The sequence below is a fragment of the Rhinolophus ferrumequinum genome, chromosome 10, assembly GCF_004115265.2.
Source record: "Rhinolophus ferrumequinum isolate MPI-CBG mRhiFer1 chromosome 10, mRhiFer1_v1.p, whole genome shotgun sequence".
NCBI classification, from domain to species: domain Eukaryota; kingdom Metazoa; phylum Chordata; class Mammalia; order Chiroptera; family Rhinolophidae; genus Rhinolophus; species Rhinolophus ferrumequinum.
The window spans coordinates 91,654,122-91,682,063 of record NC_046293.1 but is presented as its reverse complement, the minus strand read 5'-3'; the positions used below and the strand labels follow the sequence as shown (position 1 = coordinate 91,682,063).

Genomic DNA, 27,942 nt, shown 5'->3' with positions numbered 1-27,942 from the left:
ATGTGTTTCTTCCCACAAAGGGAACAGAATGATGCAACACACAGTGGACAGCCCCTATCTGCTGCATCTACTGAGCCCTCCTACCCAAGGCCTGAGCAGCCCTGGTCCTACACAGGCCCTGGAACCCAGGTGAGCAATGGAATCTGCTCTAGGGAGCTGGTGTAGCCTTGAGGGGAAAAACTCTGGCCCCTGATCTTGGACCTCCTCTTCGTACCATTAAAAGGCTCTGCCCTTCTCTTGATGTGATCTGAGGAGTCCCAGGATCCCATCAGATCAAGAGCTAGCCTGATCAGGATCCCTCCATCAATAGTCATGAGCTGCCCTGGGGGCTCTGGGAAGAGTCAACCAGGAAACTCACAAGGGGCAAGATTCTGGTTTGGGGGACTGTGTACCTGTTTCCCACAGGTCTTCTTGCCACAGTTCTCACAGAAGCACTTGCTCTTGCCTGACAACTCCCTGGGCTGGAAGAAACAGTGCAGGGCGTCCTCCTGTGCAGGAGAACAAGGAAGAAGCAGGGTTGGCACTTCCCACCTAGAGGATAGCCCGTCACCCTGTAGACAGGGATTGCAACTTCTCTTCTGCTTCTCTCTATGACCTCCTGAATAAGTCTTGCCCAGAGTGGTGCACAGGGCAGGATCTCAAAAAGTGCCTGCTGATTGGAGGAAAAAACAGGAGGGGGCACCTGAAAGAGGAAATAGAAGGAAAAACATTTGTTTGCCAAAACATAGGAGAACTTAGCCAGAGCCACGTAAAGGAGATAGAAATAATATTTTAAAAGCCCAGGGTGGACTAAAGAAGCAAGGGGGCACTGGAGGTACTGAGTTGTGTAGGAACAGAAAATTCACCAAGAGAAATCCCTCACCAGTGTTTTTAGGGGCTTTGAGTCCATATCAAAAAGAGGAAGAGAGAGAGTCAGCATGCTACTATTGTTTCTGCTACTTTCCGTGGTGCATTCAAGGCAAATCAAGGACTCCTTCATCCGGATAACGTACAGGGCCTGTAGCCTCTCTACCTGCAAGAGGAAGAGGTGGGGAGAGGTAAAAAGGGTGCCAAGCCACAAATAGATCAGGCCAGGACAATTTCCAGAAATTGGAGCCACTGGAGAGAAGCTCCAGAAATGGCAGCACTAAAGTTCTTTGCCTACTCAACAAGGTACAAAACAACAATAATAGTATGGAATAGTATGAGAAGCATTTTATGTGATTTTCTCTTTTCATCTTCTCTACATACTACATTAACAATCGCTGAACGAGTTACATGAGCAGCATCTTAAACTTCTGAGTTCTCTAGTGCTCGAATCTTACCAAGTCCACATCAGTGATTTGGTCCTTAATTAGGTTCCAGACTGTAAGGTAGAGCTGAGCAGCGTCATGCTGGATAAACACTGGCCAAAGAGAAAAGTAACAGCCCAATTAGTGAGGTCACCAGGGACACTTGTCATGCCCTGGTGCCCTAGTTACCTACATGCACATGAACACTCACCACTCTGCATTTTCCTGGCCTTCGCCTCATTTCCAGGCTAAGTTTCCACTAGATGCTGGGTGTCAGAAATGGAAAATAAGCTTGGTATTGACTTTTGTGCGCTCCTCTTAAAACTTCAAATCCAGTCCCACTGCATCTCACAAGTTTTCTGTCCTCTGACTTGCCACCCACCCCTTCTGGCCTCCACTGGGAGACACAGTTAGACAAAACCAACAGTCAATAGGGGATTCTCTTCCATGTCTATACCAAGACAACACTCTAATGAACTCCTATGGCCACTCATTTCTCTGTGTCTTTATGTTAATTTTCTTTATTCACTCCCCTAAAATTTGAGCAGTTTCCCAACACTCACATCTGACTCAGGTCTTCCCCAAAGGGGTCTGCGAGAACAAGAGGGAAAGGACCATCGCAGTAATAGATGATGCTAACTAAGAGGCAAGAATTAAGCAGTGAATTCTACATATGTTATATGAGTAGATGTACGGCTAAAATGGTGTGTACAGATCCGGAAAGAAACCTAGAAGACAAAGAAAATGAAAACACACTGAGGACTATTCTACAAAAGGACAGATGTCTGCCTACATGCAAAGACATTGCAAAAAAGGCTGGTTATTGTAAATGTACTAAATATTCATATCTGCTATCTCAATATCATTTTATTCCCTTCATGATACTTACCATCTTTTTACTTAGTGTTTTGGGGTTTTATTTTGTTTTATTTTTGTTTTGGCCTGTTCTCCCCTCTGAACTGTAAGCTCCACAGAGGCAAAGCTTCTTATTACTCTTATTCCCTCATCTACGGCACCAGCACAATATCTGGCACATAATAGGTGAATATTTTATGTTAGTTATATGGATTAAATATTCTAAGATAATAACCCCAAAACATAAAGACAAACAGCAGTGTTAAACTGATGTTGTCTCCAGGGAATTGTTTAAAGATGGCTGCCTGCTACCGAGCCAACACTGGACATAAAGGAAGCTGGATCACCTTGCCATGTAGAGATATTTTGCCTAATCTGACCATACCAGAACCAAAGTCCCAATTCATCTAAGGAATACAGGGATATTTGCCCAGCCCATAATTGACTTAATACCTGCTATGTGCAAAGCCTTGCACATGCCAGAGAAAGCTCCTGTCCCAAAGAAACCTATATTCTAGTGGAGGACAAGTATCCATATAATCATAATTCAAAGAAGAATAAGGAAATTTCATACAGGTGTACAAACTGCTATGGAAAGTTAAAGGAAGGTGAGAATACAACCAGAATGATAGGTTGAAGGTCTCCATTAATCTATTCCTCCATAAAAGCAATAGAAATACTGGCAAAAATTGTCAAAATAAATTTTTTCAGAACTCTGGAAATTAACCAAAAGTTGACAAAAATCTTAGGAATGTTTATTTAAGAAAAACTGTAGAATCTAAGTAAGAAGAGCAGGATTTAAGGCTATTTCAACTTGGCCTATTCCCATTTCCTTCTTCCCAGCTCTGCAGTAGCCTTCACAACCAGAAACCTTGCAACCATAGAAGTTATGAGAACCAGAAGCCTTGCCGTAGCAAGAGGAGTGGACTAGGACTGGGGATGTTCAGAAAGTTCCATCAGGAGGGCATTTTCATTGTTTGATCTGTCTTGCAGCTCTGTGCAAAAGCCCCATTTGAAGAACACCATTATTTGACCTGACTCAGAGCTCAAAGCCCTCTCCCCAGGGCATTTGTGGAAAACAATCAGTGACAGTTACGATTGCAGTTACCTCTGGCGGCACTACCAGCTGAGGCAAAAAAGAGCCAGACCAAAAACTTAAAAGAAAGATCTGAGGAAAGAGTCGTCCGAAAGAGACTTTTAAAAGCTGCAACATACTCCTGATGATCTAGAAGACCATTTGCATGTCCAGGTAAGACCTGAGAGGTCCCCAGTCTCTTAGATCTGGCTGACTTTGAGGCCCTGTGCAAGCAAGAAATGAAGGCTAAAAATGTCATAAACTGCCTGATCTTTCAAGGTGTGTCCCAATAAGTACAGAGCCACTCAGCAAAGACTGGAAAACATATTGGTTCAAAGCATTTAAAGAAATCTCTGACCAGTCATTAGCTGACACAAAGTTAACCAAACGAACTTCAGTGGCCACACACTGCGGGGAATATAGACTTTACAGAATTAATCCAAACAGCAACAACAAAAACAACAGCAGCAACAACAAACCCTGCTGTAGGGTTTTCTGATTTTCACTGTTGTCACGTTGTTTTATCTAAAATATTTAGTTTTTTACAGAAAAATTACCAGACACACAATGAAACACAGAAGTATGGTCCACAAACAGGAAAAAAGCAATTAGTAGAAATTGTCACTGAGCGCCCCACATGTTAGCATTAGTAGACAAAGAGTTCAGATTAGTTAATATAATATCTTCAAAGAACTAAAGAAAACCATGTTAAAAATAACTGAAGTATGAAAACAATGTCTCACCAAATAAAGAATATCGATAAAGAGAAAATTATTTAGGAGGACCAAATAGAAATTCTTGAGTTGAGTACAATGACAGAAATGAAGAAGCCAACAGCAGATTTAAGCTGGCAGAAGACAGAATCATCAAATTTGAAAATAGGTCAATTGAGATTATACAATCTGGAAATGAAAGGAAAAATGAATAGAGTATCCAATGGGTTCAGTAATAAATTCTACCAAACATTTATGGAAGAAATATACCAATTCTCAGAAATATCTTCACAAGATAGAAGCAAAAGGAATACTTCTTAACTCATTCTATAAGGCCAGCATTACCCTAATACCAAAATCAGACAAAGACATCTCTCATGAACAACATAGATTCAAAATCCACAAGAAAATATTAGCAAATAGAATCCAACAAAATATAAAAGAAGTATACACCACAACCAAGTGAGATTTATCCCAGGTATGCAAGGCTAGTTCAACATTTGAAAATAAATTAATATAATCTATCTCATCAACAGGCTAAAAAGAAAATTCACATGATCATTTTAATAGACACAGAAAAAGCATTTGACAAAACCCAACACTCATTTTTGATAATAACTTTCAGTCAAGGAACTGAGAGGAACTTCTGAAGTTTGATAAGGAACATTTTCAAAAAAACCTACAGCTATCATCACAGTTAATGGTGAGAAATTAGAAGCTTTCCCACTAAGATCAGGAAAAAGACAAGAAAGTCCCTCTCAACACTCCTTTTCAACATCGTATTAGAAGTCCTGGCTAATGCACTATGACCAGAAGAGGAAATAAAATCATCCTGATTGGAATAGAAGAACTAAGCGTGTCCTTGTGTGCGGACAACATGATCATTCATGTAGAGAATCCAAAAGAGTCAACAAAAAGCTCTTGGAACTAATAGGCGATTATAACAAGGTCGCAGAATACAAGGTAAATATATAAAAGTCAGTCACTTTCCTGTATATCAGCAATGAACAAGTAATATTTTAAATTAAAAACACAACACCATTTACATTAGAACCCAGGAAAATGAAATACTTAGGTATAGATCTAACCAAATATGTACAAGATCTATATGAGGAAAGCTACAAATTCTGATGAAGGAAATCAGAATAACTATATAAATGGAGAGATCCCCCATGTTCATGGATAGAAAGACTCAGTATTTTCAAGATGTCAGCTCTTCCCAACTTGATCCATAGACTCAATGCAATTCCAATCAAGAACACACCAAGTTATTTTGTGGATATTGACAAATTGATTCTAAAGTTTATTTAGAGAAGCAAAAGACCCAGAATAGCCAAAACAATATTGAAAGAAAAGCACAAAGTCAGAGGACTAATTTCAAATTTATTATAAAGCTTCGGTAATCAAGACAATGTGGTATTGCAGCAGAACAGAAAAATAGACCAACGGAACAGAACAGAGAGCCCAGAAATACACCAAAATAAACATTAAAAAGCAAAGGCAATACAATTTAGCAAAGACAGTCTTCACCAAATTGTGTTGGAAAACCTAAACATCCACATGCAAAAAATAAATAAATAAATAAAGGAATCTAGGCATAGACCTTACATTCTTAAAAAAAAAAAAAACTAATTAGGGACGGCCCGGTGGCTCAGGCGGTTGGAGCTCCCTGCTCCTAACGTCAAAGGCTGCCGGTTCAATTCCCACATGGGTCAGTGGGCTCTCAACCACAAGGTTGCCGGTTCGACTCCTCGACTCCCACAAGGGATGGAGGGCTGTGCCCCCTGCAACTACCAACAGCAACCGGAACTGGAACTCAGCTGTGCCCTCCACAACTAAGATTGAAATGACAACAACTTGACTTGGAAAAAGTCCTGGAAGTATACACTGTTCCCCAATAAAGTCCTGTTCCCCTTCCCCAATAAAATCTTTAAAATAATAATAATAATTAAAAATAGGTAATAGACCTAAATGTAAAATGCAAAACCACAAAACTCCTAAAAATAATACAGGAGAAAATCTAGATGACCTTGGGTTTGGTGAATACTTTTTAGATATAACACTAATGTGCAATAAATGAAAGAAAGAATTGATAAGCCAAAATTCATTAAAATTAAAAATCTCTGCTCTGTGAAAGACACCGTCAAGAGCATGAAAAGACAAGCCACATACTGACAGAAAATATTTATAAAAGACATATCTGATAAATGACTGTTATCCAAAATATACCAAAAACTCTTCAAACTTAACAATAAGAAAACAAACAACTTGATTAAAAAGTGAGTAAGAAACCTGAACAGACACCTCACCAAAGAAGATATACAGATGGCCAATAGGCATATGAAAAGATGATCAGCATCATATGTCAATTAGGGAACGGCAAACTAAAACAACAATGAAATACCTCTACACACCGATCAGAATGGCCAAAATTCAAAACACTGACAACATCAAATACTGCTGAGAACAGGAGTATGGAGAACAGGAACTCTCATTCATAGCTGTTGGGAAAGCAAAATGGTACAGCTGATTTGGAAGACAGTTTGGTGGTTTCTTACAAAACTAAACACATTCTTAAATAACATCCAGCAATTGCATAACTTAGCATTTACTAAACGGAGTTGAAGACTTATGTCCACATGAAAACCTGCGCACACATGCTTATAGCAGCTTTATTCATAATTGCCAAAACTTGGAAGCAACCAAGATGTCCTTTAGTAGGTGGATGGATAAATGAACTATGGTACATCCAGACAATGGAATATTATTCAGTGTTACAAAAAAATTAGCTGGAGACAACTCTAGAAATATGGAAGAGTAAGAAACACCAAAAACCCCCATGTAGACAACAATTTTGCTGACATAATCTGTCTGATATAACTATTTTGGAACTTTAGAGTCTATTGAAGGCTTACAACTTCCAGTGGAAGATTTAGAAGATAAATTGTGGTTAATTTCAGTCAATTTCAGTTCTTAGCATAGTAGCAGCTACACATTTTCCACCACCAGCCACGTGACAGCCAGCTGTGCACATGTTCCTGGGGCAGTTTGCATATAGCATGTCAAAGCTGGGCTGGGCAAAAATGACTATCCTCCAAATATTGAAGATCTGTGCTCTGATTGTTCATTGATGCTTCTGATCACAGGGTGCAGACAAAGAGGTGGGCAGCCACTGTCGTTGAACCACCCCCCTTGTTGCATGCCCCTACCCCTCTGGCTCAAGTGATTTCCAGAGGCTTAAAAGGCCAACATCCTAATATCCACCCCTTAATTTTTCACTTTTCCCCTTTCAGGAGTCAGTCATTAAAGACTACGACATCCCAAAACAACTGCATACACAGGGAAAATTAGAAAATAACCATGCATGCAAAGGGAAAAGCTCAAAAAAGTCCTGATAAGAAATTAAGTTAACACCTTCAGCTGATTCTGGACACAGCCTCCAACAATCAAAAAAAGCAAGGAGGACCCAAGATGGCAAAATAGATAAACACTGTGATTGCCTTCTCCTATGACCATATTAAAATTACAATTAAATTATAAAACAATCAACCTGGAGAACTAGCTGAACAGAAGTCCTATAACTGGAGATATAAAGAAGAAACCGTGTCAAGACTGGTAGGAGGGGCGGTCCATGAAACAGCTGGTCCCACACCTGCATGTGGCAGTTGAGAATCAGGAGGGATATCTCAGCCATAGAGTCACCCCATCCCCCGAGGAGTGAGGGACCCCAACCCCACACCAGGCTCCTCAGCCAGGAGTACCGGGGCCAGGAAGAGGAGACCCCACAACATCTGGCTGTGAAAAATAGTGGGGATTCTGACTGTTCGGGTGGGATGGAAGGCTGTGGGAAACACAGGTGTTCTCTTAAAGGGCCCACGTACAGACTCACTCACTCACAGGCACTCACCCTGGACTCTAGTAAAGGCACAGTAAGTCAGAAGGCGTCAGAGACATACAGGGAAACAGAGTTGTGTGGCCTCAGGGAGAGGACCAGAGGGGCAGTTGCCATTTTCCCTGTGTAAAACCCTCCTCCTGTGCAGCCAGCAGGGGGGCACCATCTTTCCTGTGTTGAGCCCCCCACCCCCACAGGCCAAATCTGAATCAGCATTGGTCTGGTGAGCTCCACTTGCTCCACTCTGGTGACTTCCCCACCCAACTCAGGCAACACGAAGGCTATTTTTCAGCCAGCAGCCAGCCCACCCCCAGCGTTGCACTTTCATGAACAATTCTCAGGCATTCACAGGCCCCAGGCAGAGATGGCTAGCCTCAGTGTGCTACAAGATTTTTGCAAAGTAGCTTCAGGCTCAGCACTGGCACCAAACCAGAATCTACATTATCATGGTGAATACCACTTGTCCCACCCTAGTGACTCTCTGGGACCCTGCCTCACCCAACTCACATACCACACAAGGCTCTATCAGCAGCTAAGCCTAACAGGAGCCAGCAGGTGGCAGAAGGCCTTGGGGTGCCTTGGCTTTTTGTGAAGCTACTCCAGGCCTGATACTGGTGGCAGCCATTCTCAGTTTGTGTGGCCACTCCCATGTGCCTCCAGGTCCAGCACAGGAATCAACCAATTGTGTACTGCTATGTAGTTCCTACCAGGTGATCACAGGCAATGGCTGACCTGGGCCTGCACCAGAACCTCTCCCAGGAAGCTCTGGAAACAATATACTTGAAGATAGGCTCTGAACCACAGCAAAGGACCAACACAATTAGCCCAATAAGTGGCATACTCAAAGGGCAGTCTCAGCAGGCACCAGAGCCCAATGGAGCAAATCCTGCTCCATGGAGTCAGCCTCAACACAGCAGCTCTAGGCCAATCCTCACAACCAGCCAGCCTGCAGGTCAACCCCATTCACAGGAGGGCCAACAGCAATAAAGGCTCAACTATAACAGGAGAGCTGAATCAAGAAGAAACAGAATATCTGAACAGACTGATTACTATCAATGAAATCGAATCAGTAATAAACAAGTTCCCAACAAACAAAACTCCTGGACCAGATGGCTTCACAGGTGAATTTTACCAAACATTCAAATAAGAATTTACACCTATTCTTCTCAAACTATTCCAAAATTTCCAATAAGACGGAAGGCTCCCAAGCTCATTTTACGAGGCCACCATTACCCTGATTCCAAAACCAAAGACATTACAAAAAAGAAAACTATAGGCCAATATCCCTAATGAATATAGATGCAAAAATCCCCAACAAAATATTAGCAAACCAAATTCAGAAATACATTAAAAAGATCATACACCTTGATCAAGTGGAGTTCATTCCTGGTATGCAACATTGGTTCAATATCCTCAAATCAATTAATGTGATACACTACATAAACAAAATTAAAATTAAAAATCTTATGGTCATATCAGTAGATGCAGAAAAAGCATTTGACCAAATCTAGTATACATTTATGATAAAAATTCTCAGCAAAGTAGGAATAGAGGGAACATAATTCAACATAATAAAGCCCATATATGACAAACCCACAGCTAATATCATATTCAATGGGGAAAAGCTAAAAGCATTCCCCTTAAGATCAGAAACAAGACAAGGATGTCCACTTTCAACTACTTTTATTCAACACAATACTTGAAGTTCTAGTCATAGCAATCAGAAAACAGAAAGAAATAAAATGTATCCAAATAGAAAAGAAAGAAGTAAAATTGTCATTATTTGCAGATGACATGATACTATATATAGAAAACCCCAAAGATTTCACAAAAAAACTATAGAACTGATAAATGAGCTTTGTAAAGTGGCAGAATACAAAATTGATATTCAGGAATCAGTTGCATTTTTATACACCAATATCAAACTATCAAAATGAGAAACTAAGAAAAGAATCCTATTGACAATTGCATCAAAAAAATAAAAAATAAAATACTTAGGAATAAATTTAACCTAGGAAATAAAAAACCTATACTCAGAAAATTGTAAGACATTGAAGAGAGAAATTAAAGAGGATACAAATACCATGCTCATGGATAAGAATTAATATAAACTGTCCATACTTCCCAAAGCAATCTGTAGGTCTGATAATTAAATTCGTGAACTTGTTGCAACGATGTTGCTAACCTTTTTTGATACCAGAGGAATTATTCATTATGAATTTGTACCAACTGGACAAAGAGTTAACTAAGTTGACTATTTGGAAATGCTGAAAAGGCTGCATTAAGAAGTTAAACGACCTGAACGTTTCGCCAACAATTCACGGCTCTTGCATCACGACAATGCACCAGCTCACACGGCACTGTGTGTGAGGGAGTACTTTGCCAGTAAACAAATAACTGTATTGGAACACCCTCCCTAGTCACCTGATCTGGCCCCCAGTGACTTCTTTCTTTACCCGAAGGTAAAGGAAACATTGAAAGAAAGACATTTTGATGACATTCAGGACATCAAGGGTAATACAACAACAGCTCCGATGGCCATTCCAGAAAAAGAGTTCCATAATTGCTTTGAAGGGTGGATTAGGCACTGGCATCGGTACATAGCTTCCCAAGGGGAGTACTTCAAATGTGACCATAATGATATTCAGCAATGAGGTATGTAGCACTTTTTCTAGGATAAGTTCACAAACTTAATTGTCCAATCTCGTAGATTCAATGCAATCCCTATCAAAATACCAATGGCATTTTCATAGAACTAGCACAAATAAGCCTAAAATTTATATGGAACCATAAAAGACATGAATAGCCACGGCAATCCTGAGAAAGAACAAAGCTGGAGGTACCATGCTACCTGATATCAAATTATACTGCAAGGCTATAGAAATCAAAACAGCACAGTACTGACATAAAAACAGACACATAGATCAATGGAACATAACAGAGAGCCAAGAAAGAAATGCATGCCTATATGATCATTTAATCTATGACAAAAGAAGCAAAGATTTACATTGGGGTAAAGACAGTCTATTTAATAAATTGTGCTGGGAAAACTCTACAGATACATGCAAAAAAGTGAAACTGGACCACTGTTATGGATTATACAAGGTCGGACAATTAAGTTCATGAACTCATTCTAGAAAAAGTGCTACACACCTCATTGCTGAATATCACTATGTTCAGCTTCAAAGTACTCCCCTTGGGAAGGTATGCACCGATGCTAGAGCCTACTCCACCCTTCAAAGCAATTTTGGAACTCTTTTTCTGGAATGGCCATCGGAGCTATTGTTGTATTTCCTTTGATGTCCTGAATGTCATCAAAATGTCTTCCTTTCAATGTTTCCTTTACCTTCAGGTAAAGAAAGAAGTCACTGGGGGCCAGATCAGGTGACTAGGGAGGGTGTTCTAATACAGTTATTTGTTTACTGGCTACAAACTCCCTCACACACAGTGCCGTGTGAGCTGGTGCATTGTCGTGATGCAAGAGCCGTGATTTGTTAGCGAAACGTTGAGGTCGTCTCACTTTTTCACGCAGCCTTTTCAGCACTTCCAAATAGTCAACTTGGTTAACTGTTTGTCCAGTTGGTACAAATTCATAATGAATAATTCCTCTGGTATCAAAAAAGGTTAGCAACATTGCTGCAACAAGTTCACGAACTTAACTGTCAGACCTCATACAACAATAAACTCAAAATGTATTAAAGACTTAAATGTAAGACCAGAAACCATTAAGCTCCTAGACAAAAATATAGGCAGTAAACTCTCTGACATTATCCTTAGTAATATTTTTACTGATATATCTGTCTCCTTGGGCAAGGGAAACAAAAGAAAAAATAAACAAATAAGACTACATCAAACTAAAAAGGCTTTGCACAGCAAAAGAAACCATCAACAAATGAAAAGACAGGCTACTGAATGGGAAAAGATATTCTCCAATAGTACATCAGATAACGGGTTAATACCCAAAATTTATGAAGAACTCATATAATGCAACACCAAAAAAAGTCCAATCTAATTAAAAAATAGGGAGAGGACCTGAAGAGACATTTCTCCAAAGAGAACATACATGTGGCCAATAGACATATGAAAAGATGCTCAATGCCACTAATCATCAGATAAATGCAAATTAACACCACAATCAGATGGCTATCATCAATAAATTAACAAACAACAAGTGTTGGTTAGGATGTGAAAAGAGATCTTTCGGGCACTGTTGGTAGGATTGCAGACTGATGTAGCCACTAAGGGAAATAGTTTGGAGGTTCTTCAAAAAATTAAAAATAGAAGTACCTTATGACCCAGCAATCCCATTTCTGGGCATTTATCTGAAGACATCCAAAACACTAATTGGAAAAGATATATGCACCCCTATGTTCATTGCAGTATTATTTACAACAGCCATGATATGGTAGCAACCCAAGTGCCCAACAACAGACAACTGAATAAAGGAGTGGTACATCTATACAATGGAGTATTACTCAGCCATAAAGAAGAATTAAATCTTACCATTTGCAACAACATGGATGGAACTGGAGGGTATTGCTGTAAGTGACATATGTCAGACTGAGAAAGAAAATACCATATGATCTCAATTATATGTGGAATCTAGAGAACAAAACAAACAAAAGAGAAACAGAATCATAGATACAGAGAACTGATAGTTGCCAGAGGGAAAGTGGGTTGGGGAGCTGGGTGAAAAAGATGAAGGGATTTATAAATACAAATTGGTAGTTACAAAATAGTCACAAGGATGTAAAGTAAAGCATAGAGAATATAGTCAATAATGTTGTAATATCTGTATAGTGCCAAGTGGGTGCTAATCTAATTAAGAGGATCACTGCATAAATTATAGAAATGTCTAAACATTATGCTGTACACATAAAAATAATATTGAATGTCAATTGTAACTGAGAAAAATAAATAATTCAAAAAGCATTTTTAAATGATTTTTTTAAAAACAATGAACAACAACAAACAGCAAATCCTAGGGAAGCGAAAGAATTTACTTTCAGAGTTACCATATTATTATATTCAAATACCAGTGTTCAACAAAACTATCACAAGGCATTCAAAAAAACAGGAAAATATGTCCCATTCAAAGGTAAAATAAAATAATCAGAAATTGCCTCTGAAAAACACCTAATGGCAGATATTCTAGACAAAGACTTTAAAACAACTATCTTAAAGTTGCTCAAGAAACTAAAGGAAGTTGTTTAGAACGTCAATAAATCGATATTTGAACAAAATGAAAATATCAATAAAGGTATAGAAAACTTAAAAAGAAGCAAAAAGAACTTTTGGAGCTGAAAAGTACAATAACTGAAATCAATTTTCACTAAAAGGAGATACAGCAAAAAAGATGTAACAATTATAAACATTTATGCACCTATGACAGACCATGAAAATATATGAGGCAAAAGCTGACATAATTGAAGGGAGAAAAGACTTTCCTACAATTAAAGTTAGACACTTCAAAACCCCATTCACAATAATGGATAGAACAACCACACAAAACATAAGGGAAAAAAAACAGAGGACTTAAACAACGCAATAAACCAACTACATATAACAGAAATATATAAAACACTCTACCCAACAACAGCATATACATTCTTCTCAAGTGCATATGGGACATTTTCCAGGATACCTAACCATATGTTAGTCCACATAGTAAGTCTCAATAGATTTTAAAGATAAATGTCATCCTGACCACAAGATGAAGTTAAATATCAATAACAAAGGTAAAACTGGAAAATTCACAAACTTGTGGAAGTTAAACAATACGCCTTTAACAACCAATAGATCAAAGAAATAACAAGGGAATTTAGAAAATACTTAGAGATGAATACAAATGAAAACATAACATATCAAAACTTATGGGATGCAGTCAAAGCAAAGCTGAGGGGGAAATTCACAGCGATAAGTGCCTACAGAGGAAAACAAGAAAGATCTCAAATTAACAACCTAACTTATGACTTAAGGAAATAAAAAAGAACAAACTAACCCAAAGTTAGCAGGAAAAAAAGAAATAATAAACGTTAGGACAGAGGTAAACTAAACAGAGACTACAAAAACAATAGAGAAAATGAAACGAAAAGTTGGTTCTTTGAAAAGATCAACAAACTGACAAGTCTTTAGCCAGATGGACTAAAAGAGAAAGAAGACTCAAATTGGACATGAAAGTGGGACATTACTATCACTTCCACAGAAATAAAAAGGATTATAAGAGACTACTATGAACAATTGGATAAACCTAGATGAAATGGACAAATTTCCTAGGGGAAAAGAACCTACCAAGACTAACTCATGAAGAAATAGAAAATGTGATAGAACTATAACTAGTAAGGAGATGAATCAGAAATCCAAAATGTCCCAAGAAAGAAAAGTCATGGTGCTGATGACTTCACTGGTGAATTCTACCAAACATTTCAAATGAGCTAATACCAATCCTGCTCAGTTTTCCCAAAAACTTAATAGGAGAAAAAACTTCCTAACTCATTTTATAAAGTCAGCATACACCTGATACCAAAGTCTGACAAAGATACTATGCAGTAAGACAACTACAAATCAATATCCCTTATCAACATTTATGAAAAAATCCTCAACAAAATATTAGGAAACAGGGCCGGCCCGGTGGCTCAAGTGGTTAGAGCTCCATGCTCCTAACTCCGAAGGCTGCCGGTTAGATTCCCACATGGGCCAGTGGGCTCTCAACCACAAGGTTGCCAGTTCAATTCCTCGAGTCCCGCAAGGGATGGTGGGCTCCGGCCCCTGCAACTAAGATTGAACACGGCACCTTGAGGTGAGCTGCCTCCCAGATGGCTCAATTGGTTGGAGCACGGGCTCTCAACCACAAGGTTGCCAGTTCGATTCCTCGACTCCCTCAAGGGATGGTGGGCTCCGCCCCCTGCAACTAAGACTGAACACGGCACCTTAAGCTGAGCTGCCGCTGAGCTCCCGGTTGGCTCAGTTGGTTGGAGTGCATCCTCTCAACCACAAGGTTGCCGGTTCAACTCCCGCAAGGGATGGTGGGCTGTGCCCCCTGCAACTAGCAACGGCAACTGGACCTGGAGCTGAGCTGCGCCTGACACAACTAAGACTGAAAGGACAACAACTTGAAGCTGAACGGCACCCTCCACAACTAATATTGAAAGGACAACAAGTTGACTTGGAAAACAGGCCTGGAAGTACACACTGTTCTCCAATAAAGTCCTGTTCCCCTTCCCCAATAAAATCTTTAAAAAAAAAAAATTAGGAAACAGAATTGAGTAGCATATTAAAAGGATTGTATACCATGATCAAGTGAGATTTATTCCTGCAAAGGAGGGTCACACACAAAAATCAATAATTGTAATATGTTACATCAACAAAAAATAAAAACACATGATCATCACAATTGACAGAGAAAAAAAATACTTGACAAAATTCAACACTTTTTCATGATTAAAAACACTCAACAAATAGGAATAGAAGGAAATTACAACATATAAAAGCCACATATGACAAACCCACAGCAGACAGCATACTCAATTGTGAAAGACAGAAAGCTCTTCTTCTACGATCAGTAATAAGGCAAGAATGCCTGCTTTGACCACTTCTATTCAATATACTACTGGAAGTTCTAGACAGAGCAATTAGACAGAAAAAAAAAAGAAAGAAAGAAAAGGTATCCAAATTGGGAAGGAAGGTAAAAATGTCTGTTTTCAGATGACATAATCTTATATGTTAAAAAAAAAAAAAGAAAAACCTAAAGACTCCACAAATAGATCTAATAAAGGAAATCAAAAAAAGCAGGACATAAAGTCAACACACAAAAATCAATTGTATTTGTATACATATGAACAGTAAACAATCTGAAAAAGAAAAATCACAAAAATCTATTTACAATATCATCAAAATGAATGAAATACTTAGGAATTAACAAGTGAAAGACTTGTACAATGAAAACTAAGAAACATTGATAAAAGAAGTACAGAAGACATAAATAAATGGAAATACGTTACATGTTTATGAACTGAACGACTTAATATTGTGTCAATGTAAATTCTACCCAAAGCACATTCTACACATTCAATGCAATCCCTATCGAAATCCCAATAAAACATTTGCAGAAGTAAAAATCCCCATCCTAAAATTCATAAGGATACTCAAGGGTCCCCAAATAGCCAAAAGAGTTCTGGAAAAAAAAAAACTTCAAGACTCACACTTCTTCATTTCAAAATGTACTACAAAGATACAGTAATCAAAACGGTGTATAATTGGCAAAAAGACAGGGATATAGAATAGAATAGAATAGAATAGAATAGAATAGAATAGAATAGAATAGAATAGAATAGAATAGAAGGACCCAGAAATAAACCCTTAGGTATATGATCAAATGATTTTTGACAAGGGAGCCAAGAACACTCAGTGAGGAAAGGATAGTCTCTTTAATAAATGACGCTGGAAAACATTTCTATCCACATTCAAAGGGAGAAAATTGGACCCTTACATAACTCCATATACAAAAATTACACAAAATGGATCAAAGACCTAAATGTAAGACCTAAATCAAACTCTTAAAAGAAAACATAGGACAAAAGCACAAGACAATAGATTTGGCAATGACACCAAAGGCACAGGTAACCAAAGAAAAACATAAACAAATTAGACTTCAAACAAATTTTTTTTAATTTTGTGTATCAGAAGACACTATCCACAGAATAAAAGACAACCCACAGGATTGGCAGCGTGGCAGAATGGCGGCGTGAGGTGAGCCTGTTGAAATCTCCCCTAGAATTCACAACAAATTGAACAGCTATAATTCCACAAAAGACTCCCTGCGCAGCAGACAGGCAAGACTAAGAGACACACAATTAGAATCATCTAAAGGAGGGCAATTTGGGCGAGTGGGAGAGGAGGGAATGGGGAAATGCGAAGACGCGGGCCACGCAGGCGCAGAATGCAGACCGGAGATCCCAGTTCCCTGCATTCAGGAGCTACCACAGTCGCTGGAGAGGAAAGAATTAGGACTGCTAGTGCTCCCCTAATGGCCCACAGTCCCGCCTGAGGGATCAGCATATAATACAGCTGAACCCAATGCTCAAGGCAGAGACCTCGGAGCAAAGACTGAGAGCAGAAGGGTGAAAATGGTAGTTAAAGTTCTCACTGCCAAGCAGAGGACAGAAGACATAGGCACAGAGCCTAGCTGACCCCTTCCCACCGTCCCTGAGCTCGCCCTAACCCACCATCTCAGCACTAGAAGCAGAACGGTAGCAGTGTCAGATTAAAAGAACAGAATATTTGCAGTTCTGAGAACTGCAGCCAGCAGCCATGGACTCACACCCCAACTAGTTCGGGCGAAGAGGAGGGAGCCTTGGGTGCAGGACTGGCTGTGGTGGTGGTCGCCGCCATTGCTCTGGGCCACCTCTCACAACCCAATCCACGCGAGCCTCCACCAATCTGGGCGGATCCATGCAGGGATAAACGAGCTGTTGCAACACACAGGCTCTGAAACTGGTGCAGGACAAGCTTTGGAACTTCAAAAGCTCTCCGCACCCCCCAGGGAGGCGGTGACTTGTGACCCAGGCAACCTGTTCACAGAGGAGAAGCCCGCCTTCCAGGGAATCCCTCCATTGTGTGAGAAGCTGGAACAGTGCAGAGAAAATATCACTACAGCATGAGAGAGAATAGAAGGCTGTAATCGGAGTAAAAATAAAACATTCCACCAACACCTACTGGAAAGAAAAGAAAGACCTCTTCCTATCAACATGTTGCAGAACCCACTCCTCTAGATGCCTAGGAAGAGAAATAATAATTCATCAATTGCCATGAATAACCAAGAAACAAGTCAGCTCAGAAAGAAAATGAAAATTCTCCAGGAAATGAACTTAAAGACATGGAAATATGTGACTTAAATGACAGAGAATTCAAAATTGCAGTTAATAAAGAACTCAATGAGATGAAAGAAAACACAGACAAGCAGTTTAAGGAACTCAGAAACACAAAGACCTTACCAAAGAGATTGAAATTTAAAAAAAGAACCAAACAGAATTTCTGGAGATTAAGAACTCAATAAAAGAAATGAAGAATGAAATAGCCAGCTTCGGTAATAGAGCTGACCACATGGAGGAAAGAATCAGTGACATCGAAGATAGAAATCTGGAAGTGAGATAGATGGAAGAAGAGAGTTGAGACTTAAAAGAAATAAAAGAACTCAACAAGAACTTTCTGACTCCATCAGAAAGAGCAATAAAAGAATAATGGGCATACCAGAAGCAGAAGAAAGGGAGAAGGAAACACAGAGGATATTCAAACAAATAGTCGATGAGAACTTCCCAAACTTGTGGAAAGAACTGGATCCTCGAATCCAAGAAGCAAATAGAACACCTAATTACCTCAATCCCAACAGGCCTTCTCCGGGCACATTGTGTTGAACTGTCAAAAATTAATGGGAAAAAAAAAATCTTCAAGGAAGCCAGGGAAAAGAAGACGGTAATTTACAAAGGAAAGTCCATTGGATTACCATCAGATTTTTCTCCAGAAACTCTACAAGCCAGGAGAGAGTGGAATCAAATATTCAAACTGTTGAAAGAGAGAAATTATGAGCCAAAAATAATATATCCAGCAAAGATATCCTTTAGATATGAATGAGGAAAAAAGACCTTTCCAGATACACAGAAGTTGAGGGAATTTTCTAACACGCGACCTGCACTACAAGAAATACAAAAGCAGGCTATTTGACCTGAAACGAAAGAATACAAAACCATGGGTAGTATTACAAACAGACAGACAGAAGCAGGAAATGGCAACCCCTATACCAAATAGGTCACTGTACACGTAAACATAACATACAGGGTGAAAAAAGAAAATTTAAAAAAAAAGCTTTAAAAAAAGGAAAAAGACAACTTCTTACTACAGTGCAGAAATCAACTCACAACGTAAATAGAGATAACTTGTGACAAAAATATACATATAAGGGGAGAGGGTAAAAGATCTGAACCAGCAAAAGGGAATGGAGAAAGGAAGCATGCTGAAGAAAATGGAATGCTCTAAATATCAAACTTTCTTACACATAAACTTAATGGCAAGCACCCAAAAAAAAAAATCCAAAACTGAAATATATAACATAAAAAAAGAAGAAACAGAGGGAAAAGTCATAGAATACCACCATACTGAAATATCAGACAGCAACAAAAATGCAAAGAAACAATGGCGACTCCGTCCTACCAGAAAACCAAAGATAGAATGATAGGAAATCCTCATGTATCAATAATCACCCTAAATGTAAATGGACTGAACTCACCAATAAAAAGGCACAGAGTAGCAGATTGGATAAAAAAACTAAACCCAACCATATGCTGCCTCCAAGAGACACATCTCAGCTACAAGGACAACCATAGACTCAAAGTGAAAGGGTGGAAATTGACACTCCAAGCAAATGGTATCCAGAGAAAATCACGTGTAGCCATAATGATATCAGATGATACAGACTTCAGGGTGAAAAAGGTAACAAGAGACAAAGATGGACATTTCATAATGGTAAAGGGAACTATACAACAAGAAGACATAACGGTCATCAATATTTATGCCCCCGATCAGGGAGCAGCGAAATATACCAAGCAACTACTAACAGAACTAAAGGGAGAAATTGACCAAAACACAGTTATACTAGGGGACCTAAATACATCATTGACAGCTATGGATAGATCATCCAAGAAGAAAATAAATAAAGAAATGTCAGCCCTAAATGACACATTAGATGAAATAGACAAATTGACATTTATACAGCACTTCATCCTAGAACATTAGACTATACATTCTTTTCTAGTGTACATGGAACATTCTCAAGGATAGACCATTATATTGGGACATAAAACTAGCCTCAGCAAATTTAAGAAGACTGAAATCATGCCAAACATATTCTCTGATCACAAGGCTTTGAAATTGGATATCAACTACAAAAAGAAGGCAGGAAAAACCACAAATATGTGAAGATTAAACAACATACCTTTCAAGAACAACTGGGTCAAAGAATTGGAAAATCTAAATAGACTGATCAACAGTCATCCAAAACCTCCCAAAAGCAAAAGTCCTGGACCAGATGGCTTCACTAGTGAATTCTACCAAACATTCAAAGAGGATCTAATACCTGTCCTATTCAAACTCTTCCAAAAAATTGAAAAAGAGGTAATACTCCCTAACTCATTTTATGAAACCAACATCACCCTGATACTAAAACCTGGTAAGGATAACACACAAAAAAGAAAATTATAGACTAATATGTCTGATGAACACAGATGCAAAAATCCTAAACAAAATTCTAGCAAATCGAATGCAACAATGTATCAAAAAGATTATACATCATGACCAAGTGGGGTTCATTCTTGGAAATCAATCAGCATGATACATCTCATAAACAAAATACAGGACAAAACTCATATGATTATATCAATAGATGCAGAAAAAGCATTTGGCAAGATACGACATCCATTTATGATTAAAACACTTAATAAAATGGGTATAGAAGGAAAATACCTTCATATAATGAAGGCCATATATGACAAACCCTCAGCTAATATCATAATTAATGATGAAAAACTGAGCCCTCTGCTTTATGTTCAGGACCACGACAGGGCTGTCTCCTATCACCTCTGCTTTTCTTTTCTTTTCTTTTCTTTTCTTTTCTTTTTAATTAAAGTTTACTGGGATGACAATTGTTAGTAAAGTTACATAGATTTCAGGTGAACAATTCTGTATTACATCATCGATAAATCCCATTGTGTGTTCACCACCCAGAGTCAATTCTCCTTCCATCCATATATTTGATCCCCTTTCCCTCATCTATCATCCCCCTCCCTCGCTTACCCTCCGGTAACCACTAAACTACTGTCTGTGTCTATGAGTTTTAGTTTCTCATTTGATTGTCTTGTTCTTTTGTTGTTTTTGGTTTATATACCACATATCAGTGAAATCATACGGTTCTCTGCTTTTTCTGTCTGACTTATTTCACTTAGCATTATACTCTCAAGATCCATCCATGTTGTCACAAATGTTCCTATATCATCTTTTCTTACCGCCGGATAGTATTCCATTGTGTATATATACCACAACTTCTTTATCCATTCACCTAGCGAAGGACGTTTTGATTGTTTCCATGTCTTGGCCACCGTAAATAAAGCTGCAATGAACATAGGAGCACATACATCTTTACACATAAATGCTTTCAGATTTCTGGGGTAGATACCCAGGAGAGAGATTGCTCGGTCATACGGTAATTCTATTCTTAATTTTTTGAGGAACCTCCACACTGCCTTCCATAATGGCTGCACCAATCTGTATTCCCAGCACCAGTGTATGAGGGTTCCTTTTTCTCTACAGCCTCTACAACACTTGTTAGTATTTGTCTTGTTGATGACAGCCATTCTAACTGAGGTGATATCTCATTGTGGTTTTTATTTGCATTTCTCTGAGATTAGTGATATTGAGCACTTTTTCATATGTCTATTTACCATTTCTATGTCCTCTTTAGAGAAATAGCTCTTCAGGACCTCTGCCCATTTTTCAATTGCGTTGTTTGTTTTTTTGTTGTTGAGTTTCATGAGTTCCTTGTATATTTTGGATATTAGCCCCTTATCGGAGGCGCTGTTTGCGAAAATCTTCTCCCATTCAGTTGGTTGCCTCTTTGTTTTGTCGATGGTTTCTTTTGCTATGCAGAAGCTTTTAAGTTTCATATAGTCCCATTCATTTATTTTAGCTTTTACTTCCCTTACCTTTGGAGTCAAATTCATAAAATGTTCTTTGAACCCAAGATTCATAAGTTTAGTACCTATGTTTTCTTCTATGCAGTTTATTGTTTCAGGTCTCATGCTTAAGTCTTTGATCCGTTTTGAATTAATTTTGGTACATGGTGACAGATAGCAGTCCAGTTTCATTCTTTTGCACGTGGCTATCCAATTCTCCCAGCACCATTTATTGAAGAGGCTGTCTTTTCTCCATTGAATGTTTTTTGCTTCTTTGTCAAAAATTATCTGTCCATATTTATGTGGTTTTATTTCTGGGTTCTCAATTCTATTCCACTGGTCTACGTGTCTGTTTTTCTGACCATACCATGCTGTTTGGATTATTGTAGCCCTGTAGTACAAGCTAAAGTCAGGGAGTGCGATACCTCCAGCATTGTTCTTTTTTCTTAAGATTGCTTTGGCTATACGGGGTCTTTTGTGGTGCCAAACAAATCTGATAATTTTTTTGTTCTATTTCTTTAAAAAACGACATTGGGATTTTGATGGGAATTGCATTAAATCTGTATATTGCTTTGGGTTACATGGCCATTTAAACTATGTTGATTCTTCCAATCCATGAGCATGGAATGTTTTTCCATTTCTTTGTATCTTCTTCAATTTCTTTTAAAAATGTCTTATAGTTTTCAGCATATAGGTACATTGCTTTTGTAGCCAGCAGTTTTACTGTATTCGTTGATTGTTTCTAATAGCTTTTTGGTGGAGTCTTTAGGGTTTTCTATATGTAGCATCATGTCATCTGCAAAGAGTGACAATTTAACTTCTTCATTCCCAATTTGGATGCCTTTTATTTCTTTATCTTGCCTGATTGCTCTGGCAAGGACTTCCAACACTATGTTGAAAAGCAGAGGTCATAGGGGACAGCTCTGTCATGTTCCTGAATGTAGAGCAAAGGGCTTCAGTTTTTCACCATTAATTATGAGATTAGCTGAGGGTTTGTCATATATGGCCTTTATTATGTTAAGGTATTTTGTTTCTATACCTATTTTATTAAGTGTTTTAATCATAAATGGATGTTGTATCTTGTCAAATGCTTTTTATGCATCAATTAATATAATCATATGATTTGTGTCCTTTATTTGTTTTATGTGATGTATCACATTGATGAATTTGCATATGTTGAACCATCCCTGTGCCCCTGGGATGAACCCTTCTTGGTCGTGATGAATAATCTTTTTAATGCATTGTTGTATTCGATTTGCTACAATTTTGTTTATGATTTTTGCATCTGTATTCATCAAAGATATTGGTCTGTAGTTTTCTTTTTTTGTGTTGTCCTTCCCAGATTTTAGTATCATGGTAATGTTGGCCTCATAAAATGAGTTAGGGAGTACTGTCTTTTCTTCAATTTTTTGGAAGAGTTTGAGCAGGATTGGTATTAGATCCTCTTTGAAGGTTTGGTAGAACTCACTATTGAAGCCATCTGTTCCCAGACTTTTGCTTTTGGGAAGGTGTTTATTGATTGATTCAATTCCATTACTGGTGATCGGTCTGTTTAGATTTTCCAATTCTTCACGTTTCAGTCTAGGAAAGCTATACGTTTCTAAGAACTTGTCCATTTCTTCTAGGTTATTGAATTTGGTGGCATATAGTCCTTCATAGTATTCTTGGATGATTCTTTGTATTTCTGTGGCATCCGTTATCACTTCCCCTTTTTCATTTCTGATTTTGTTAATTAGTGTCTTCTCTCTTTTTATCTTAGTGAGTCTAGCCAAGGGTTTGTCAATTTTGTTAATCTTTTCAAAGAACTAGCTCTTTGTCACATTAATTTTTTTCTATTGTCTTTTTGTACTCTATTTCATTTAATTCTGCTCTGATTTTTGTTATTTCCTTTCTTCTGCTGACTTTGAGTTTCATTTGTTGTTCTTTTTATAGTTCTTTAAGACGTAACATGAGGTTATTTGGGATGTTTCTTTTTTCTTGACATAGATCTGTAATGATATAAATTTCCCTCTTAAAACTGCTTTTGCTGGATCCCAAAAATTTTGGTAGGATTATTTTCATTCTCATTTGTTTCTATGTATCTTTTGATCTCTCCTCTAATTTCTTCTTTGACCCAGTTCTTGAAAAGTATGTTGTTTAATCTCCACATATTTGTGGTTTTTCCTGCTTTCTTTTTCAGTTGATATCCAATTTCAAAGCCTTGTGATCAGAGAATATGCTTGGTATGATTTCAATCTTTTTAAATTTGCTGAGGCTGATTTTATGTCCCAATATATGGTCTATCCTTGAGAATGTTCCATGTACATAGAAAAAAATGTATAGTCTGATGTTTTAGGAAGACGTGCTCTATAAATGTCAATTATGTCCATTTCATCTAATGTGTCATTTAGGGCTGCTATTTCGTTATTTATTTTCTGTTTGGATGATATATCCATAGCTGTGAATGATGTATTTAGGTCCCCTACTATAATTGTGTTTTGGTCAATTTCTCCCTTTAGTTCTGTTAGTAGTTGCTTGGTATATTTCAGTGCTACCTGATTGGGGGCATAAATATTGATGACTGTTATGTCTTCTTGTTGTATAGTCCCCTTTACCATTATGTACTGTCCATCTTTGTCTCTTGTTACCTTTTTCACCCTGAAGTCTGTTTCATCTCATATCAGTATGGCTACACCTGAATTTCTCTGGATACCATTTGCTTGGAGTGTCAATTTCCACCCTTTCACTTTGAGTCTATGCTTGTCCTTGTAGCTTAGATGTGTCTCTTGGAGACAGTATTCGGTTGGGTTTAGGTTTTTTATCCAATCTGCTACTCTGTGCCTTTTTATTGGTGAGTTCAGTCCATTTACATTTAGGATGATTATTGATATGTGACAATTCCCTATCATTCTATCTTAGTTTTCTGATAAGACTGTGTCTCCATTGTTTCTTTGCCTTTTTGTTGTTGTCTATTATTTCTGTGTGGTGGTATTCTATGATGTTTCCATCTGTTTCTTCTTTTATTACAGTATATATTTCAGTTATGGATTTTTTTTTTGAGTGGTTACCCTTAAGTTTATGTAAAAGAAAGTTTGATATGTAGAGTATTCCATTTTCTTCAGCACGCTTACTTTCTCCATTCCCATATTCCAGTTCAAGCCTTTATTCTTCCTCTTTTTATGTTTTGGTTGCCACAAATTGTCCCTGTTGATGGTGGTCGAATAGCCTCCTTTAGTGTTTCCTGTAGTGCAGGTCATGTGTTAGAAAATTCCCTAGCTTCTGTATGTCTGGAAAGGTCTTTATTCCTCCTTCATATCTAAAGGATATCTTTGCTGGGTATATTATTCTTGGCTCATAATTTCTTTCAATAGTTTGAATATTTGCTTCCACTTCTTCCTGGCTTGTAGAGTTTCTGCTGAAAAATCAGACGATAATCTAACGGGCTTTCCTTTGTAGATTATGGTCTTCTTTTCCTGGCTGCCTTGAGGATTCTATCTTTGTCGTTGATTTTTGACAGTTCTTCAATACAATGTGCCTGGAAAAGGCCTGTGGGGATTGAGTTAACTAGGTGTTCCATTTGCTTCTTGGATACAAGGATCCGGTTCTTTCCACAAGTTTGGGAAGTTCTCATCGAATATTTGTTTGAACATACTCTCTGTTCCCTTCTCTCCTTCTTCTCCTTCTGGTATGCCCATTATTCTTATATTGCTCTTTCTGAGGGAGTCAGAAAGTTCTTGTAGAGTTCTTTCATTTCTTTCAAGTCTCAAGTCTCTTTCTTCTTCCATCCGTGTCATTTCTAGGTTTCTATCTTCGATGTCACCGATTCTTTCCTCCATCTGGTCAACTCTATTACCTAAGCTGGCTATTTCATTTTTCATTTCTTCTATTGAGTTCTTAACCTCCAGAAATTCTATTTGGTTCTTCTTTAAAATTTCAATCACTTTGGTAAAATGTTCATTTTGTTCTTTGATTGTGTTTTTAGTTCAAAAAATGGGTTTCCTGCATCTTGTTGAGTTTTTTAACAATTGCAGTCTTGAATTCTCTGTCATTTACGTCACATATTTCCGTATCTTTAAGTCGATTTTCTGGAGAGTTTTCACTTTCTTTCTGGGCTGTCTTGTTGCCTTGGTTATTGGTTATTCATGGCAAATAATGATTTATTGTTTCTCTTCCTAGACATCTACAGGAGTGGGTTCTGCAACAGGTTGATAGGAAGAAGTCCTTCTTTTGTTTTCCAGTACGTATTGGTAGAATGTTTTATTTTCTCTCCAACTGTAGCCTTTTATTCTCTGTCACACTGCAGTGTTATGTTTTCTCTGCACTATTCCAGCTTCTCACACAATGGGGGGATTCCCTTGGAGACGGGCTTCTCCTCTGTTAATAGTTCACCTGGGTCATACAGCGCTGCATCTGTGTGGGGATGTGGAGAACTTTTGAAGTTCCAAAGCTCTTCCTGTACCAGATTCAGAGCCTGTGTGTTTCAGCAGTTCTGTTTACTCCTGCAGGGATCCGCCCAGATAGGTGGGGACAGGGGTGGTGTGGGTTGTGAGAGGTGGCCCAGAGCAATGGCAGCGACCACCACCACAGCCAGTCCTGCTTCCACAGATCCCTCCCCTTTGCTGAAACGAGTTGGGCTGCGAATCTTTGTCTGCAGATCACAGTTCTCAGAACTGCAAATTCTGTTCTTTTGATCTGTTCTTTTGATCATACACTGCTACTGTTCCACTTCTAGCACGGGGCTGGTGGGTGTGGAGAGAGCTCTGGGAGGGTAGAGAGGGGGCGGCTAGTCTCAGTGCCTAAGGCTTCCAGTCTCTGCTCGGCAGTGAAGGCTTAAACCACCATTTTCAGCCTTCTTCCCTCAGTCTTTGCTCCGAGGTCTCTGCCGTGAGTGTTGGGTTCAGCCCGGTTATGTGCTATCCCCTCAGCCCTGTGGGCCATAAACAGAGCCCTAGCAGTCTGAGTTCTTCCCTCTCCCACAGCTGCGGTAGTTCTGGGATGCAGCGAGCTCGAGACACTGAGCTAGGTCTGCGTCCTGCGCCTGCACGGCCTCGTCTCCACATTTCTCCCCTGCTCATGCAATTTGCCCACCTTTAGGTGAATTCAGCAGTGAGCCTCTTCATGTTGCTGTCTGCTGTGCAAGGGTCCTTTGTGGAGTTATAGTTGTTCAATTTGTTGTAAATTCCAGGGGAGATTTCCAGAGGCTTACCTCACACCACCATTTTAATGACGTCACTCCCACCTCTGCTTTTCAACATAGTGTTGGAAGTCCTAGCCAGAGCAATCAAGCAAGAGAAAGAAATAACAGGCATCCGATTTGGGAATGAAGAAGTAAAATTGTCAATTTTTGTAGATGACATGATGCTATATATAGAAAACCCTAAAGACTCCACCAAAAAGCAATCAGAAACAATCAACAAATACAGTAAAGTTGTTGGCTACAAAATCAACGTACAAAAGTCCATTGCATTTCTATATACTATACACTAATAATGAAATCTCAGAAAAAAGAAATAAAAAAAACAATTCCTTTTGCAATTGCGACAAAAAGAATAAACTACTTAGGAATAAACTTAACCAAGGATGAGAAAGACCAATACACTAAAAACTGTAAGACATTTTTCAAAAGAAATTGAAGAAGACACAAAGAAATGGAAAGACATTTCATGTTCATGGATTGGAAGAATCATAGTTAAAATGGCCATATTGCCCAAAGCAATACACAGATTTGATGCAATCCCCATCAAAATCCCAATGGCATTTTTTAAAGAAATAGAACAAAAAATCATCAGATTTCTTTGGAACAACAAAGTATACCCCAAATAGCCAAAGTAATCCTAAGAAAAAAGAACAATGCTGGAGGTATCACACTCCCTGACTTCAGCTTGTACTACAGGGCAACAATAATCAAAACAGTGTGGTATTGACAGAGAAACAGACACACAGACCAATGGAATAGAATTGAGAATCCAGAAATAAACCCACATAAGTATGGACAGATAATTTCTGACAAAGAAGCCAAAACATTCAATGGAGAGAAGACAGCCTCTTCAATAAATGGTACTGGGAGAATCGGAAAGCCACGTGCAAAAGAATGAAACTAGACTGCTGTCACCGTGTACCAAAATTAACTCAAAATAAATCAAAGACCTAAACATAGGACCTGCAACAATAAACTGCATAGAAGAAAACAGGTACTAAAGTTACGGTCCTTGGGTTCAAAGAGGATTTTATGAATTTGACTTCAAAGGCAAGGGAAGTATTCATGAAAGCTAAAATAAATGAATGGGACTATATCAAACTAAAAAGCTGCTACACAGAAAAAGAAACCACCGACAAAATAAAGAGGCAACCAACCAAATGGAAGACGATTTTTGCAAACAATGCCTCCTTTAAGGGGCTAATATCCACGATATATAAGGAACTCATACAACTCAACAGC

At 38.5% G+C, this 27,942-nt stretch overlaps 1 protein-coding gene across 2 annotated transcripts in view; it reads right to left on the bottom strand.

The window, feature by feature from the left end:
- USP18 (ubiquitin specific peptidase 18) overlaps positions 1-27,942 on the bottom strand; it is a 59,278-nt gene that overhangs the window by 8,098 nt on the left and 23,238 nt on the right. For both annotated transcript variants that reach the window (XM_033116125.1, XM_033116124.1), the window contains 3 exons: positions 1,305-1,384; positions 863-1,012; positions 393-488 (listed from right to left, as the gene is read on the bottom strand). In XM_033116125.1, coding sequence (XP_032972016.1) covers positions 393-488; positions 863-1,012; positions 1,305-1,384 — 326 coding nt within the window. The remainder of the gene's footprint in view (positions 1-392; positions 489-862; positions 1,013-1,304; positions 1,385-27,942) is intronic.